The sequence below is a fragment of the Cyanistes caeruleus genome, chromosome 7 (genome assembly GCF_971803275.1).
Source record: "Cyanistes caeruleus chromosome 7, bCyaCae1.hap1.1, whole genome shotgun sequence".
Lineage (NCBI taxonomy): Eukaryota > Metazoa > Chordata > Aves > Passeriformes > Paridae > Cyanistes > Cyanistes caeruleus.
In genome coordinates, this window is record NC_141707.1 from 36,206,934 (window position 1) to 36,224,561 (window position 17,628).

The 17,628-nt window shown below is 40.6% G+C and overlaps 1 protein-coding gene and 1 long non-coding RNA gene across 2 annotated transcripts in view; one reads left to right on the plus strand and one right to left on the minus strand.

Annotated features, from left to right (window-relative positions):
• The window catches only part of LOC111931766 (von Willebrand factor D and EGF domain-containing protein-like), a 166,790-nt gene that overhangs the window by 71,247 nt on the left and 77,915 nt on the right, over positions 1-17,628 (minus strand). The window contains exons 12-13 of the mRNA XM_086896604.1: positions 5,051-5,187; positions 3,845-4,000 (exon numbers count right to left, since the gene is read on the minus strand). Of these exons, the coding sequence (XP_086752730.1) occupies positions 3,845-4,000; positions 5,051-5,187 (293 nt within the window). The remainder of the gene's footprint in view (positions 1-3,844; positions 4,001-5,050; positions 5,188-17,628) is intronic.
• LOC147652306 (uncharacterized) lies at positions 152-13,123 on the plus strand. The gene is made up of 6 exons (XR_015288924.1): positions 152-318; positions 3,410-3,600; positions 3,825-4,063; positions 5,029-5,195; positions 10,054-10,178; positions 10,725-13,123. It is a non-coding gene; the product is annotated as an uncharacterized LOC147652306 (long non-coding RNA).

Here is a 17,628-nt window from a genome sequence, read left to right on the forward strand (position 1 = left end):
TAGGAAAGTACATTAGAGCAGTCACCTGTCCCAGCTCATAATGGGTATATGTGGGTAATTCAGAAAGCCTTGAACATGGCCTTTTTTATATAAGAATGCTTACACAATACAAAAGAGTGTAGTAAATTTATATTTTAATTTTTTTCCACAGTTAAAATGAAAAGATACCAGAGAAGTGTGGATAAGTGGTTAGCTTTTGAGAATGCTTTGTGAGACATCTTGAGTGGTGTGAACCTTAAAGTGCACCCCAAAACCCTGGAGAAGGCCATGCTGTAGACACTGATGAGAACCAGCAGGAAAGCAAAGCCCTTTTCTCAGGTAATTTTCAAGTTTTTTCTTCTCACAGTCAAAATAGAGCTGGTGTTTAGCAAATCTAACAGGGTTTGCTTTGGATTCATCTGGTACCCCTGTGTTTTCTTACTATTAAAAAACAATCCCCAGCCCTCCTCCATCTCTTCTGAGACCACAAAGCTGAAACATCCTCAGTCCTTTTACAGGGGATTTTTACAAGATCGAGGCCATAAAGTTTTTGATCAATCCATAAATTCTTTCAGTTCACAGAAGGAATGTTAAGTTTAATTGAACAACGATAAACAGAAGTACAAAGAGCAAAAAATACTAAGTTTCATAAAAAGCAGCAATTATCATGAATTGGTTGAAGGTTCATGGAAGATAATAAAGCAGATTCTCCCACAGTGGGATATGGGATGGTTCCCAGCTCAAAATGTGCTGTGAGCTGAGTGTTTGTGTCTGCAGAAACCACCACAAGGAGAGGAACAAGCAGTATTCATGGAAATTCACAATTTCAACTTGTGGAAGGGAAATAACTTCTTTGGACTATATAAATTGGTCCAAAAATTCAGCAAAATTCATTGATCTAGAAAAATTCATTGGTTTAAGGAAAATATTAGACTATTGACATATTTGACTATAGTGTGCAGGTAAAAATGCTTTTGAAATAAATAAAGAATTTCTCCTGCAGTTTGAGAAAAAACTGAAACAAGCAACCCCCCTGCTCTTCACAGAAAGTCTCTGACAGCAAGACTTCCATTAGTAATTTATTATTCCTAATGCCATTTAAATTTAATTTAATTTCATTATTTTACCAGAATGTCCGATGTCTCAAATACTGGTGCACTAATAATGGGTGAAAAAATGGCTATACAGGGAAAAATATAAAAAGCTGTAAAATTGCACTAATTGTTCTGTCTGAAGTGAGCATTGTGAGTGAAATGTAACTCCTGCAATTTGATTATTTTTTTAATCTGTATTTTTTTTTTCTCCACTCTAATGTAAACATCTATTTTGGTTTCTTTTTAGAATTGAGCTGGTTTATAGCTATTTTAATTGCTTTTTCATTAGTCATCTTAGTGATGTGGAACAAACAGTTTGATGAGAATTAAGCTGAGCAAACCTCAAATTTGTTTGGACCTTAAGAGGCAAAAACCCACTTAGAGTTGGGCCTTGTTTGCTTGGGCAAAGGAATCATCTGGAAAGAAGGAGCTGCTTCTGTATAAGTGCAAAGGATTTCAGGAGCTCTGTTGCTTCTGCCTCACGTTTTTCATCCATCATGAAATGATCTTGGCTATTGGCATCATTCTACCTAGACTTTCTATGAAAGTTTCTAAAAAAACAAAAGGAAGGGTGTGAAACTGTGCTGAGTTCAAATTCAGTTTTTGCCTTGCTGAATTTTTGGTGATTTTAGACAAATGCAGCAACAAAAACTTAATGAAAAGGATGAGAGCTGCTTCCCAAATTAGATAAGTGCCTGCCAAGCTCTGTCACCTCTTCACCCAGGCATCTGCCTGGACAGCTCAAGTCATCTGCTGCCCAAGCATGGGTTTGTATTTTGATATCTCAATTAATTAAGCCAAACACCCTGGTGTAGCCACATGTACTTTCTTATCTGCATTCGGCAGCATGTCATGGAAACAATGGGCAAAATCTGAAACATGAATACAAGAGGAGATTAAATGAAAGAGCACTGAGAAGAGCTCCTGCTCCCCCAGTGCTGGCAGTGAAAAAAGCTGTAGTGAAATTTTTCTGATTCCTTTGAAATTTGATTTAGGAAGCAGGAGAGATTCAGAAAATATTGAACAGTGACATTTCCAGAAAGAATTGTGTTGACTTTTGGTTCTGAAAAATCCTTTAGCCGTGTTTTGAAAAGTAGATACATAGATACATAACCCAGATCACCAATAAGTCTTATGAGCTGCAATAAGTCTTAAGAGGAATTTTCTGGAACGTGAATTTTTGAACACCTGTGGAATTAATTGAAAGTAATTTTTTATCTTGAAAAGCTCCATGATTTTGTTCTCTGTGCTGCCATGCAAGGCCAGCTGCCTTTGAAACTGAGCACTGGGCTCTGCCTTCCCAATTTGCTCATTAAAAGGTCCACAGGACTACCAGATTCACGTGCAGACTGAGATGATTTAATTGAGCATTTGCTGTGTAGCTGTCAGCCTGGTTCCTCTGCAGGGCTTGAAGGAGAGGGAAAGGGCAGAAAGCTTACAGGTGCAGAGGTTTTCTGGAGCTTTAGTGCATAGAAAGAGTTTTTGTAGCTGTTTGTGAGGGGAAAGAGTGAGAACAACTGTAGAGACAGGGCTGAAAGGAAGCACAATCAGAATAGTAATAGACCTGTGCTGTGAGGACAATGTCCTGGGAATGCTGGAGAAATCTTCCTGTGCACACACCAGGATTTTAGCTGTCCTCTTGGGCCAGGAACGCCCAGGGTGCCTCCCTCTCAGATCCTTCCACTGTGAGGCAGCATTTTATCTCACAGCTGGCAGAGTTTAATGCCTTTTTTGAGAAATTTTGGAGCCCTGAGCAGAAGATGTTCCCTCCTGGTTCTGCCCTGGTGTGTGACACAAGGAAGGTCCAGAGTCCACCCCAGCAGCAAACAGCCAGGCTCTGCACTCACAGGGTTATACCCTAATGTCCTAAACTCCCAAATCCTTATCTTTTTGAAATAAATGGCTGACTAGAAGATGTGCTCTGCCAAACATCCTTGTGTTTCCCCCAGGCCAGTGGCAGCACGTGTTCCCAGCTGGGGTGCAGGCAGCTGCAGGGTGCAGGACAGGCAGTAACACCGTGGTGAGGGGAGTGTTTTACATGTTTCATTTTGCATGATGCAATTTTCAGAGCACATCTGCAGTCTCCCTACAATGGCAATATATTCTTCTCAGCTTCAGAGCTTTTAAAAGATCTCAGTCTTGTGAAAAACAACTGATCTGCAGGAAATAACCATCCAGGCTGAGAGCGAGACCGAGGGCAGCAGGCGTGCAGGGTGGGGAAGGCGCTGATTCCTTGGGGATATTTAGAAAATAGATACCATTTTGTCAACAAAAGGGGCTAAAACTGCAGCAGAGAACCCAAAACAAGCAGATTCTGCACTTGCTTCTTCCTGCAGCCATTCAGACCTTGACTGTGACATCCCAGCTGAAGCCTGCCCAGGAGCCAGCCCGTGCCCTTCTGCGCCTCGCACATCCAGGGAGTCAAAGCTTTCTGACACTTGCTGCCTAATCAGGAGCCTGAGTTGGGGTTTTCAGGAATGGAACAGTAATGATTAAAAATTGATTAGCACAACTGCATCAATCTCAGGTGATTACCTCTAGAAGTGGCTGTAATTTGCACTTTTGGATTGGCTACAGAGACACCTGGGTTTAGCTCATTGTTTTGGTTGGTGGGGTGTTGTTTTTTTTTTCTCTACGTGACATTACTGTGAGTATTTCTACAGGCATTTTAATTTCTGAAAGAAAACAAATTGTGCTTTGCATTTTAATTTACCATGACAACTGATTTTCTCTTTCTAAAACGTTTCTTAGAAACATAATGAAATTCCTACTTTCACTTGCCATCTTGCGAACGGCTCGTCACCGGCCACAAAGTGCACAGCCTCTGTGATGTTCAGGAGTGGGATCTGGCAGTCAACAGCCTCAGAGCTCAGAAAATCTGCTTTTGTGCTTTCTTGTTCTCTTGATATCCATTTGCCATCGAGATGCTACAGTAAAACAGAGGGAGAGTGCAGAAACTGAAGGCTCATAAAGAGATTCTGGTTGTCAATGTATGTTTATATTTCTAATCAATAATATAAGGCATTCCTAGGTGGTTTATTTAAAAGGAAACATGTTGTTATTATAGCTACAGTAAAGGGGAAGCCATGCTTAGCTAGGCATGCAGGTGGTCTATTGATTTAGGAAGTGCTGTGCTCTGCACTTGGGATGAGCAGCTGGGATGAGATAGGGTGATGTAATCGAGTAACTTTGAGCATCCTCCTGGAGCTCAGCAGCCAGCTCGTGGCTCCTTGAAGGTGATGTCAGCTGTTCCTCCAGATCAGCTGCACAAAACATTCCAACTTGGTAAGAGCCTGTGGAGCCCTAAGGGGACACAGCAAATCTCAGATGTGACTTGTGAGCATGCCTGCACAGACTGGGAGTCAGGCTGAGTGGCTGCTCTGAGGTGGATTTATGAGTTTAATCAAACATTTCACATCTGAGGGTGCTGATCCACCAAATAACTCAGTTGCAGCATTGCCTGTGTATGGTTGTTTATGATAAAATTACAGTGCTAGCATAAGAGATGGGTTTGATGCTCATTAAAACATATGATTTGGTGTTGAAGTATGACTAAGAAAATTAAAATAAGAGCCTCTGTAACCGTGCTGAGGAAACCCTATATTCATCACAAAGTGTAGCATTTAAATTTGTTTAGGAAAACAACCAAATGTAGTGATTCCAGATGTAAAAAATGAGAAATAATGTGATTTCAGGCTTCAATGGACTACAGAGCAGCTGAAGCAAACAAGAGTCAAACAAAACTCCACAGAGATAATGAGCAAGAACTCATAGCTGTGCATTTCCAGGGAACCAGTCCTGGAAAGGTCTGAGCCTCCTCAGCTCCCCTCACCATTGGCCTTGGGCTTGGAAGGTGCTTGTAACCTGCTGAAGCAGTGAGGGAAGATAGCACAGATCAGAGTAAAAGATTTCTATATAAACATGTCAAAGTTTGACTGTATCATCAATGTTTTAGGAGCCAAGAGGAGGCTGCTTACGATTAACCTGGTGAGGTGGCAGTGCAGGTTGGGAGACTCCTCGAATCCCAGGCCGAACACCCGGATCCTGCTGCAGTCCGAGGCACGGACGTCACAGAGGCCCCCGTTCTCCAAGGCCCTGATTTCCAAAGCTGGCTCTGCGAGGGTGAGAGAGATACAAAGCTTTAGAGAGCAGCACTTACACGCTGTTCCGTTCTGCTTCATCAGAGATTTTCTTGTAGTTGCTCCTGGTTGTTGCGGTTTAATACTTTTCCTTAGGGTCTTCCTTGCCTCCCTGTGGATTTCTTTTGAGCAGAAAACAGCAGTTGTCAGAAGGGGAAGAAGCAAACCTCCATTAAATATTGTCCTGTGCAGCCAGTGCTGCAAGATGTATTAGCGAGTGTCAGGGCTCCTGAATCAATTCACTGAGGCTGTGGCTTTGTGTTAAAAGGTCTCCAGGGGTAAAACTTCTGTTGACCTAAGTATCCAGTGGTAATACATCTGCTGAGCCAGGTGAGAGGGGCAATACATCTGCTGACCCAGGCAACAGGATGGGAGCACAGCTGAGAGGACAAGGCCTCACTCCATAGCATAGAGAAACAAGGGAAGAAGAGATGACCATGCCACCAGCATCCCTGGAGTGTTAAAAAGCAGGATAAAAGCCAGCCCTATGTTTTTGTTCTGTTTGTTTGTTTGTTTTTTTTCCCCTAAAGTTTTGGTGGCAGTAAAAGGATCCTCAAAATGAAGCTTTCTTGTGAGGGTTAAATTTTTAATGGTAGCACTCAGCTCTGCACTGTGTCAGCACAAAGGTCATGCACCAGCTAAGTTTCACTTAGGTCCTACATTTAGGCCTTAAGTAGAGCTTAAGTGATGTACTGCCTGTTCTGGCCCCCTTACAAGGCTGGCTTTCCTCCATTACTGTTTTTAAAATGTTTTATGGTTCTCAGGTAAAGTTTCATTTGGGTTCTGTTATACTTTGGGTACTCACCTCTTAAAATTGCTCATTGCTTTCACATTGGGGTTATTTCTACAGAGGGAAAACACAAGTCCATTGGATGCCAGAATTCACATCTTTAATTAAGAAAAATGATAATTTGGTAGATATTTGCATCAGCTCTTGAGTAGCACAGCACTCAGAATGGCTCCAATACCATACATCAAAAATAGCAGTAGGTCAGGGTCATGGCTACACATTTTCTGTTATAGTATTTGTGGATCTAGTGGTCAGGAGAAGCCACTGTGATGATAAGTGACACAAAGCAGCACATTTTCCTCTTGTCTCCTGAACAACACTTAATAGCAGGGGCATGGCCAGGAGCCCTGGGAGGGATGCTGCTCACCAGCAGAGTGGAGTCCCAGTTGTTATCCCTGCTTAGCTTCCTCTTCCCTGCCCCATCACCACTGCTCTGGCAGAGCAATATTGCCCATCAGTTTTCTCTGAGCTGGAGCTTGGCTAAAACAGAAGCTCTCCATCACCTAATAGTTTAATGGTACCTTAGTTCAGCTCTGATTTGAGGGGCAAAATGCCCTGAGCAGAGTTGATAACCTTCCCCAGCACCTCACTGTTCCTTTAGGGCTCTGCCATTTGGGCTGTAATTAGGAAAAATGCTGTTTAAACACTGCCATCCCACGAGATTGCAGCCTGTAACAACAGAGCTGCATGACTCATGTTTTTCCAGAGAAAAGGAAGGCAACACAGACATAAAAAATAATGAAAATACTTTTTTTCCTCGCACTTCTGAAGTGCTTTTAGCTGTTCTTTCATTTTTTTTTTTTAATTGATTTTATTGCAGCAGTATTACTAACACTGCTGGACACTTTGCAATATTTACAAGAAGAGAAATCGTTTACAGCTTATCAGCTTTCATCAGTTACTGGTGGATTCCTGTAATGTACAAAGCTATTAGTCAGATGTGGTGACTGGTTTTGATAAATTGCTTTCTTCTGTGGTTAGTGCATAAAAATAAAAAAAAAAAAATAAGGAAAAAAGCTTCATTATGTTTTTCATGAGATTTTAATAGTTAGCCCCACTAGTACTGAGGTAGCTTGAATTGCATTAATGTGTTCATTATCACTGCAGATTTTCAAGCTTCTGTGGCTGAAGTAGAGTCTCAGAGCCTGGGAAGGAACGAGGCACAGGAATGTGCTCCTGCAGCCCTTCCTGTTCCACAAAAGCACTCTCAGCTCAGTGGCTTGTTGATTAAACCCCTGCACTTCCCCGAGGGCTTCCTTACATCTTTATGACCACACTCCAGAGTCAGGGTCAGTGCAAGATTACCCAGCCCCTGTGCTTTGCCCAGTGACTTACACTATCAGCTCAGCATTTCGTATTTATTTCTCTCAAACCATTCTGTACACACTTGTCAGGGTTTAACCCCAGCCAGGAGCTGAGTATCACACAGGCACGTGCTCATTGCCCCTCCTGGCAGGATCAGGGAGAAAATCAAAAGGGAGACAGTGAGAAAATGTGTGAGTTGAGTTAAGGGCAGTTTAATGGGAGAGAAAAGGAAGAAAACACAGGAAAGATAAAAATAATGATAAAATATTCAGAGTATACAGGTGGTGTACGATGCAGTTGCTCACCACTTGCCAAGAGATGTCCAGTCAGTACCTGAGCAGTGATCCCTGGCCAGCTTTCCCTCCAGTTTATGTACTGAGAGTGATGCCACATGGAATGGGATATCCCTTTGATCAGTGGGGGTCAGCTGTCCTGCTGGTGTCCCCTCCCACCTTGCTGGCAGGGCATGAGGACCTACAAAGTCCTTTCCTTACTATAAACACTACTTGGCAACAACTAAAACCATCAGCGTCTTACCAGCTTTAAGTCTGATGGAAAATAAAGGTAATTATAATGTCTCTTTTTAAAAGAAATGGGTACTAGAGTTCAGCCTTTAGATCTCAGTTTAGGCAGTACATAAATATTGACAAGAGTTGCTTTTTTTTATCTGTTTTTTTAAGTGCCACATGTAATGGGTGTAGGAATTTTAAGAACTTTAGGCATTTGGTTTTAATGAGGGTTTCTGTCTGTCCTCCCCTCTGCCTTTTAGTGTTGCACATTAGCCAGTTTCAACCAAACAAGGGAGAGGAAATCTCCCTGCCATTGCCTTTGGAAAAGTCTCCTGGCAGTCAGCAGCTGGGCACTCAAACATCCAGACCCTGTTCTTGCTGGGGATACGGGGATCTGTGGTAGCAGAGGGGTGGTTGTAAGTCCAGGGAGGTGCTGGCATCAGAAGGAAATATTGGAGAGCCTTAAAAACCTCAGCAAAAGAGCTGCAAGTAGTTCAGCTGGAGACTGGAGGGAAGAAGGATGGGTGCAATAAAAAGAGCTGGGAAACATCACAAAGGTGAGAGTGAGGGCAAAAGTGCAGATATGAAGAGAAAGTGGAGGTTGTGGAGGCCTGGGATGGATGCCTGATGTCTGCAGAAGGGCAAGTTAGAGAGGAGAGAAATCTGTAGGTAATTAGGCAGTTCCTGGAAGGAGCTTGCAAAAAGTATGATATATTTGAACATTAATAATTCATGTTTAGGGAGTGTGAATGTCAAAATACAACAAAATCCAGGGCAGAACATCATCCTTCCTTTCTCTGCATGGCCTATAGGCCAAAAATGTACTTTGACTTTTACTAGTAGATAAAAAATCTGAAGCTCAGGGTGACACCTGGGCTCAGATGTGTGACAGGGTGCAGCAGTTTTGGGGGAGGATTCCAGGAGCTGTGTGTTCACATCCACTGGCAAGGACATCCCACTGCATTGCCAGTGCCCAGTCTGTACACACTGCAAGTAAATGCAAAGAAATGCACCTGTCACCTGGCAGATTGGAACAGTGATCAACAGCAGGAAATGGTGAGGAAAAAAAGTAAAAAAGTCTTTTTTTAATGAAATTGTCTTGAGATAAAATGGAGAGAAAGGTCTGGAGTTGAAGGTGGAAATCTCAAAGGCATCCAGGCCTCAGGTGACAGAATAAAGGATTTTTCCTGTTTGGTTTGCAATGCTTGTGCTGTGCCCCCCTCAAGGCACAACACATCCCCTGCCTTCCCTTCCTTCTCCTCCCATCTCCAGCAGGAATTTCCAGAAAAGAGCAGTAAATTCAGAGTTGCTGACAGTGCAGTTTCATTCTGTAATCATTTACATGAATCAAACCCGACAAGGAGCACGGGCTAAATAATAGACTGAAACCCCCCACATAAATACATGGTTGGTGTTACAGGTATTTTTTACAGTGTATTATGTAAATAATATGCACACTTGTAGAAGTAAAATGAAGACAGTTGACTCAAAATCAAGAATATTGCAAAACTACACTTATTGAAGTCTTACTGATGGATAGAAATGGTTCATGTTGGATTTACACATTTGATTAGAAAAGTATCCCAGCACGAATAAACTTTCTTCTGCAATGTTTGAAAACTACACATGAGCTTTGGGCTGGAGCAGCAAGCCTGAAATTGAAACCAGCAAGAATTTTGTTTGAATAAAGAGAAGGAAAGGAACTGCCCTGCTTTTCTTAAAAAAGGGGATGATAAATAAGCAATCTAAGCCATGAAAAGCAAACCAATAACCAGATCATAAGTGCTGGATTGGGTTAAATCTTTGCTGAAGTGTGAAAGTAAATGGCCCATGAGGCCCAGCTGCCCCTTGGAATCAGGTGGCTGATTGAAAAACTTTCCATGCCAGAGCTTGCTGGTGTGGATGTGGACCTCCAGCTACCATAGGTATCAGAGCAAATTGATGCTTAATTATCTCTACAGCTTGGACAGAGCAAGTCTGAGTCTGCTTCCATTCAAATGTTTGCACAAATATTGTATTTTTTTTTTGTATATAATGTTATTTTGGTAATCCCAGACACAATCATCAAATGCATTATCCTGGAACTTGTGCTGTCCATGACCCAAAGCTCATTTTATAATTCTCCCTAAAAAAAAAATCTATCAGCAGCCATTTGCTCTTTGCCAGAAGTCTTGCACGTCAGTGACCTCCCTGGTTTCTAAATGAAAACTGTTTTTTATTCCTGCTTCCAAACCCAGGTCTCAGAGGATCAGAGCAGCTGAAGGAGCTGGGGGTGTTCAGTCTGGAGAAAAGGAGGCTCCTGGGGACCATCTCTCTACAGCTCCCAGACAGGAGGTTGTGGGTTGGTCTCTTCTCCCAACTAGTAAGTGACAGGACAAGAGAGAACGGACTCAAATTGCAGCAGGGGAGGTTTAGATGGGATATGATGAAAACTTTCTGCACTGAAAGGGTGATCAAACACTGGAAAGGGCTTCCCAGGGAAGTAGTGGAGTCACCATCCCTGGTGGGATTTAAAAACTGTGTAGATGTGGCACCTGGGGATGTGGTTTAGTGCTGGGCTTGGTATTGCTGGATTAATGGTAGGACTCACCAACCTTAGGGATTTTTTCCAACATGAACAGCTCTGTTTCCATAGTACCAAACTCTAGATTGATGACCTTTGGCTGGCATGGAGTGAATCTGGTTTTCTGCTTTGAGGGTCCCTGGTATCCAGTATGGATTGCAGAAATGAGCCCTGGGAGAGTGTGGGGGAAAATCATTTTGCAAGAACTCCCTGCATGTGAGAAATGGCCTGGCTCAATTTCACACTGAAAGCATCCATGTGCTGCAACAATATGGTAGATTATTTTTTGCTTTAGAAATCTCACTATGACATTTTAGGTTTATTCAATCCTTCTATTTTTAAAAGGCTTGCTAGCAATGTACTTCAGCAATAGAAAAGAAGAGGATTCTGCTGTTGACTATAGAATATTTCTTCTTTTCCAGATGGACAGGAGAGGTGACCTCAGGTAAGTTTCTTGTTACATTCATGGTTCCCACTGGCACAACAAAGGAGGGCACAGTTACTGTCCCTCAATGACACTCTAGGGCAGAACCCTTGGCAGCATCCTGAGGCTCCCTGTGAGTGTGTGCAGTGATGCCACTAAAGGGATTTGGGTCATCGTGGTGTCATCTTGGTCCTTATGTCCACTCTCGTGCCCAATTAGTTTGTTTTAGTAATTTTCCTATGTTTAAAGTTACTGAATTAGATTAAATCTGGTTATTACAGTCAGGGTTTTGTTTACAGTTTGTTGAATGTTCTGTATCTAGTGGATTGTGGGCTCTTCACACAACATAAAATATTATATAAAGGCCTTAAAAGCTTGCTCTAAGTTTTTGGCTTTGGTCAATTTACATCAGACCTTTGAATGGTTTGCAAGTTTTAATTCTGGTTTATAAACTGTTGTGAATTTGTTATTTATCTTGTATGTGCATTGTGAGTATTTAGAGAAGGAAGTTGTTTTTTCAAGGCTTTTTCTTGTCTTTTGGATTTAACAAGATTTAAGGCTAAAATTTCCTGTGGTACCTGTAAACAGCCTGATGTAAAAACATTGTAGGTGTGCTCCTGGGATGTCTGGCTTTGGTCAGTTTGAATCACACCTATAATTTTTTAAACTTTTCTAGCAACTTGATTCTATGTTCTTTAGAAAATGGTTTTGTTTAGCTACATGTTTCACTGAACTGTTTTCACTACATTGCATTAAAGAAAATAAACCAATCTGCAGAAAACACTAATCTCCCTGATCTGGTTTGCAGGAATAGTATGGACCACTGAACATTCAACCTTCTTTGCCCCTTATCACAAGGATTTGATATCCTTTTAAAATTAATTTTCTATTGGCTTTGTAACTATAAAGCTAATAGTCCTCTTCCTGCTCAGCCAGCTCTGTGCCTCAAACGGAAAGAACTGGGACTTAAACCAGTAGATTAAAGCTGGTATTGATGTTTTCCTTCTCAGATGCTTGTTTATTGCTTCTGCACCAGGAAAAAACTAAAGTAAAATTGCTATGAAAATAAAAAAGGCTTCAAAACTAGCAAGATGTTCCCAATCCCTGAGAATTGCCCACAAATATGTTTTGTGTGACTGAGAAAAATGATTCTCTGAGCAGAGTACGTGGGTGTCAGTGAGGATGCATCAGTGGTTGTTAAAGTTCATGCTTTTTTACTCTTTTCATTCTAAACTATTTTTTCTTTTGTAAATTTTGTAGTTCTTACTGAAACTTTTGTGGTTGGAGGTATTCATTCCTCTAAAAGGACAAGAGTGTGATTTGCAAAAGGTGACAAGTCCTATGTTCAGAAATCTGACAAGTAATCTCAAAGCTTCATATTTAATCATTATACCTTTTAAAATCATGTCTGCTAATACTGGCTCTGATTTTAGCCTGAGAAGAATGTATTTGTGTAAATTCTTATGGCCCAGACCATATGCTAGATGCTAGATGATCATTTTCTGATTGATTCATCATTGAAGATGCTAGAGAATCATTTTCTTCCTATAGGATGCTCCAAGTCTCATCCAACCTGTCTGTGAACACTTCCAGGGATGGGAGATCCACTGATTTTCTGGCAACCTGTGCCAGGCCCTCAGTGATGATGAGGACCACTCCACTCTAGATAGCTGGGAGAATGAAAGTGTGTTTTGTAAATGAACATTTAAAAGACATTTTCCCCATTTTTCCTTCAGCATTAAATCATAAATTGTTTTAACTAGGAAAAAGCTGACTAACTGAATCCAATGTAATCTTGAATTGAATAATATGCATCTTCATATTTATTCTTTATCTACTTTCCAATATTATTCAGTAAGCTGAGAAAAAAGCAACATTGTAAGTGGAGATAACAGGTCTCAAAAGAAAAGTTTTCATTTTCAAATTGTATAGAACCTCTTTTATGGAAATAAGAATATATCCTTAATATCTTTAAACCCAGTGTAAAGAACACAGTCCCAGTGGGACGGGAGCTGTGTATAAAAGTGTGGTTTATGCTGCAATGGTACAGAGAGATCTGCTTGAAACATTCCCTGCTGTACAGAATTCACTACTGAAGAAAAATGTATTTGTTAGAAACAGATGCCCCAGCTTCTAAACTTCACTACAAGAACACTGCCTCACACCCATCAGTTGTTGAGAGAACTGTAGACATGAGAGGGAGCGATGAGGCCACAGGCAGTGGAAAGTTTCAAACCTCCCTCAGTTGGATAGACAGGAAAATTCAATATTGTGGAATGTAAAAGTCAACAATTAGTAAGAGAAAAAGGGAAAAATAAAAGAACATTTGTGAAAAAGAGATCTGATTTTTGTTTTGATAGTGTAACTTCATCAAAGTGATAGGAACTGTGGCTTTGTTATTATTGTGTCCACCAAAGTCAATGGAATTGTTATAACAAAGAGTTGCATTAAGCCCAATGACTAACTATTTGAAAAGAAGGACTTTTTAAGGAATAAAGCAATTTAACATTTTTTTTATAGCAATTGTACTCTAGTGAGAAAAATTTAAAACAGTAAGCATGGTTTTTGCTGTTCTCACAAGCACATTTGACTCATGAATTTTGAAAAATCAATGGAATTTCTTAAGTGTACTGCATCCTCTCTGCCACAGAATATGTTTTGGCATATTAGCAAAAAGCTTGCTTGTTTTCAATTTGTTTACTAACCCAAACAATTTGAAAAATGATCAATTCCTGTGGAAAGGGTCACAGTTTCTGGTAACTGTTTCTTGGGGCCCTTGTGGTGCTATTAAATGGAATTCTCCCTTGAAGATCTGGTCTCCACAAGCTGGTCCCAGCCACAGGGAGCACCAGCCTTACACACAGTGAGTAATATTTTCATTGTAGATATCCTGGGGATTTAGGAAATGGATTATGTTTCCTTTGAACAGTCTAAGATGCATTTTTTACTCTGTATAGCTGAATTTATGCAAGGACAGCATCTATTGAGCCAATACACCCTGATGGCTCCCTCTTCATCACATCAACAAAACACATATTGAAAGTGCCAAAAAGTATTAGTTTACTTGACTTCTTTACAGCCCTTACATAATCATTATGATCTGGGGTTTAAAGATTGCTGAATTGATTCAAGTGGGAGAGAATTATTTATTTCAGTCAGTATGCTCCCATACAATGTCTCCAAAGCAGATTGGAGTTTGACGTAGACAACTGAAATACTCTGCCCCTTTTCACCTGGGGATCCTGAAAAAATTTAAGTATTTTCTTTCAATATCTTCCTCGTGCTTTATCTTTGAAAATGAGAATTAAACTTGAAAATAAATCACACTTACATAAACAGTGAGATTTCTATAATATGTACCTGACCTTGCATTCCTGGTCTGATCAAAACTCTTGAGATTATTCTTCCAAAGGGGAGAGACATTTTCCATTGGAGGACCCAGCCTGAGGAACTGTAATAACTGACCTCATACTTTTGCTCTTTATATATATATATTTTAAAAATATTGCATGCTTTAATTCATATAATTTAATTACAGCACATGAACAGGACCCAAAGCAGACTGCTGATTTCATGAAGGTCTATATAACCACTCTAAAAATAACAGGGTGTAATCGATGTAGCTGCTGTGGCAGATGGGTCTGGGGGACCTGTGTAGTTGTGGTTCACAGCTCTGAAAATGCAGTTGGGTTCACAGCCACTCTTAATAACACCAATGAAATTTATTGATATGAAAATGGGGTATCTGTAAGTCTGGTAGGTGAGTGTTCCCTTCTCACCACCATTTTTTGCTTGCTTTGATTACTTTTCTGGTTAATTTTTTTTTCTCCCCAGAACTTTCCACATAGAATTTTAAACTTCAAGTGTCATTACTTCACTGAAACTAATTTGTCCTTATTATTCCTCATTACCTTTTATCTTGTAATTGCTCTTTAGAGCTTCATATAATCTGCATATTACATTGCTCTATGTGTGCTTTAGTAGTCCCGATTTTTTTTAATAAGCAACATGGTCAATATATACAAATGGTAAGCACCAACCTGATTTGCTATCTGCTGTAATTGGATTCTGCCTTTAATTACAGGTGGTAATGACATTTTAAGCACCTTATACAGGTGTTGTGGGGGGTGGGGGTTATGAAATGTTAAGCAACATTAAGAAATTCTAAGCTTCTGGAGCGCTGCCAAATTTCAGAGGTGCCTTTCAACTCCAAATAGCGATTTTCATGTGAGGATAATTATAGCTCTGGCCACCTGGACTGCTCCTGTTGGAGTAAGGCAGAGCCTGTCTGCAAGCCACACTTCACATCTTCTCTATTTGTGTTTTCATTTAAAATTACTCCAAAAATATTATGGCCTGTATTCTTGAGTCCTAAAAATACTGCAGGGCTGTCTTTATGTGTGTTTGCTGGCCAAAACCAGTGGCAGAATATATTGTTATGTATTGGCAGCACAACTGAGGTTGGGTGACCTTGGAAAAGATGTTTGAATTATGTTGATGGCCTCCTTGATCTTGGGGGAGTTTTAATTCACATCTATAATTCCAACCTGAGAAAATTAGACGGAGATTTGTTTTGGAACTGATGGGAAAATATATAGCCAGCAAAAGGAGTCGCCTTCTCCTTCATTATTCATGTAACTTTTCCTGGAAAATAACTTTTCACTAGCAATAGCACTTAAAACTCAGCATTTCTGAGATCAACACTCATTCTCCTGTTTCTTCTGTCCTGACTTTTTGAAAAGAAAGTGAAAGAGACAGCACTTTTATATGTCCTGCAGGAACCTAATTCAATTCTTAATTTCTCCTCCTTTCTTTCCCTTCCTACAGAACCTCTGCTTATTAGTCACAAAGCCTGGGGGCTTATCCTGCCTGTGCTCGCACAGTGCTGATTTCCTGTGCTCTGCCAGCCAGGCCAGTGATGGGGCTCAAGCTGTTCAGCTTTATTTCTGAGATTGATCTTAATTCTTCATCTCTAATAACCTGTTCTGGTGTGAAAGCCTGGTCTGAGTACGTCAGCAGAACCTCGGGTCTGAGCGCTTCCAGTCCTTTGGAGTGACATTTGAGAGGCTGGCTGTTGCTGTGTGGTACTGCTGTGCTTTTCCCTGGAAAGAGGTGTCCCATCATGTGTGTACCTTGGGATATGGAGGGGAACAGCCCTGGGGGTGTTCACTTGGAGAAAAGGAGGCTTGGGGGGATGTTAGTGCTCTCTGCACTACCTGAAAGGAGGTTGTATCAGATCTCCCGAGTAAAAAGCAATGGGACAAGAGGATCTTGTTGCTGTCAACACCAAGAGATGTTTAAATTGAATATTAGGGAAAATTTATTCACTGAAAAGGTGGTCAGGCATTGGAACAGGCAGCCCAGGGATGTGGTGGAGTCACCATGCCTGTAAATGGTCAAAAAAACCCCTAAGGTCTGACACTTGGGGACATGGATTAGTGGTGAATATGTCAGTTCTGGGTTAAGGATTGGATTCCATGATCTCCCAGGTCCTTTCCAATCTAAATGATTCTATTGTCTATGTAGAACATTTCTGCATGTAAAATGTGAAAACAAGCAAATATCTTTAAATATAGACGGAATGAAATTCAAAAATCAAGAACAGCTAAAGGTGAAGCTCCCATGGAAGCTTGTCTTGATTGACTGAACCAAATTATCTAGATGACCTTTTCTAAGTATTATAATGTCAGGGTGATTGGCATGCCAGAACTAAGATTTTATTTCTCCTTGTAGAGGATCCAACCTTTGGCTGTATGTGTAGGTCTACTTTATATAACATTCACAGTATCAGGTAATTATATATATATATATATATATATAAACAGCTTCTCTATTTTTGTATATATATAAAAATATTCTAAATCACTAATACATGAATTCATAAATAGTCTTTAGTGATGGACCTCATTGCTGTTCATTCCATTGATTCACTCTAGACTGTGGCAGTACTTTTTCCTCTCCATAGGTAATGTTAAAATGAATTTATTGTGTGAAGTTTTCTCCTAACTTCTCTGCATTTATACCAAAGACAAGGGAGAATATCCTGAAAAATAAGCATGCTAGTTGTTACCTTTGTTTTAATTTTTCTGGGTTTTTTATTCTCAATATTTTTCTAACTCAGGAAAAAGCATTGTCTAGACAAGATGGCCCTGCGCCCTGTCCAGCTGAACTTTGAAAGTGTACAATGCAGAGGCAGCTAGAGACAGCCAAAGCAGTCAGGGCAGAGGAAGGCAATGACTTTGGGGGTGTTTGCCACAGCTGATGTGTGTTTGTTTTCCAGTTCTCACCTCCCTGTGCAATCTCAGGCTGAGCTCTGTTCTCTTCCTTGTTTATATTTGATGTCACAGCAAGAAGACAAGGTGCCATTAGCTTTTACTTGAAAGGTCATATTGAAGCTATTTTCCTCTAATCTGAGAGATTTCAGCCATGGCAAAACAAAATTTTAAAATTTGGCCTAAGCAAGCCCCCTAACCTCTCTGTATCACAGAGAAATGAAGTTAAACATTGAATTGTGTGTTGGACAATTGCTTCAAAATTGCTCAACTCACTTTTCAGCCCCTGGTGTCAGTTATTCTCTGTGTGAAAGAGAATTAATCCCTCCATATTTGGGAAGTTATTCTTCAAAATTTTAGCCTGCCATTAACAAAAAAATAAAACAGATGTCAAGATATGTTTTAACTGCTTTAAGCCCATGAAAAGTCGTGTTTCATGTTTAATGAAGAACACAATCCCATCTGTGACAGTAAATGCATTGGGGTATCAGATGTGCCACTGAGCTCCTGGGGCTGGCTGGAGATTTGGATGTCTCAGCTAAGCCATGGTGAC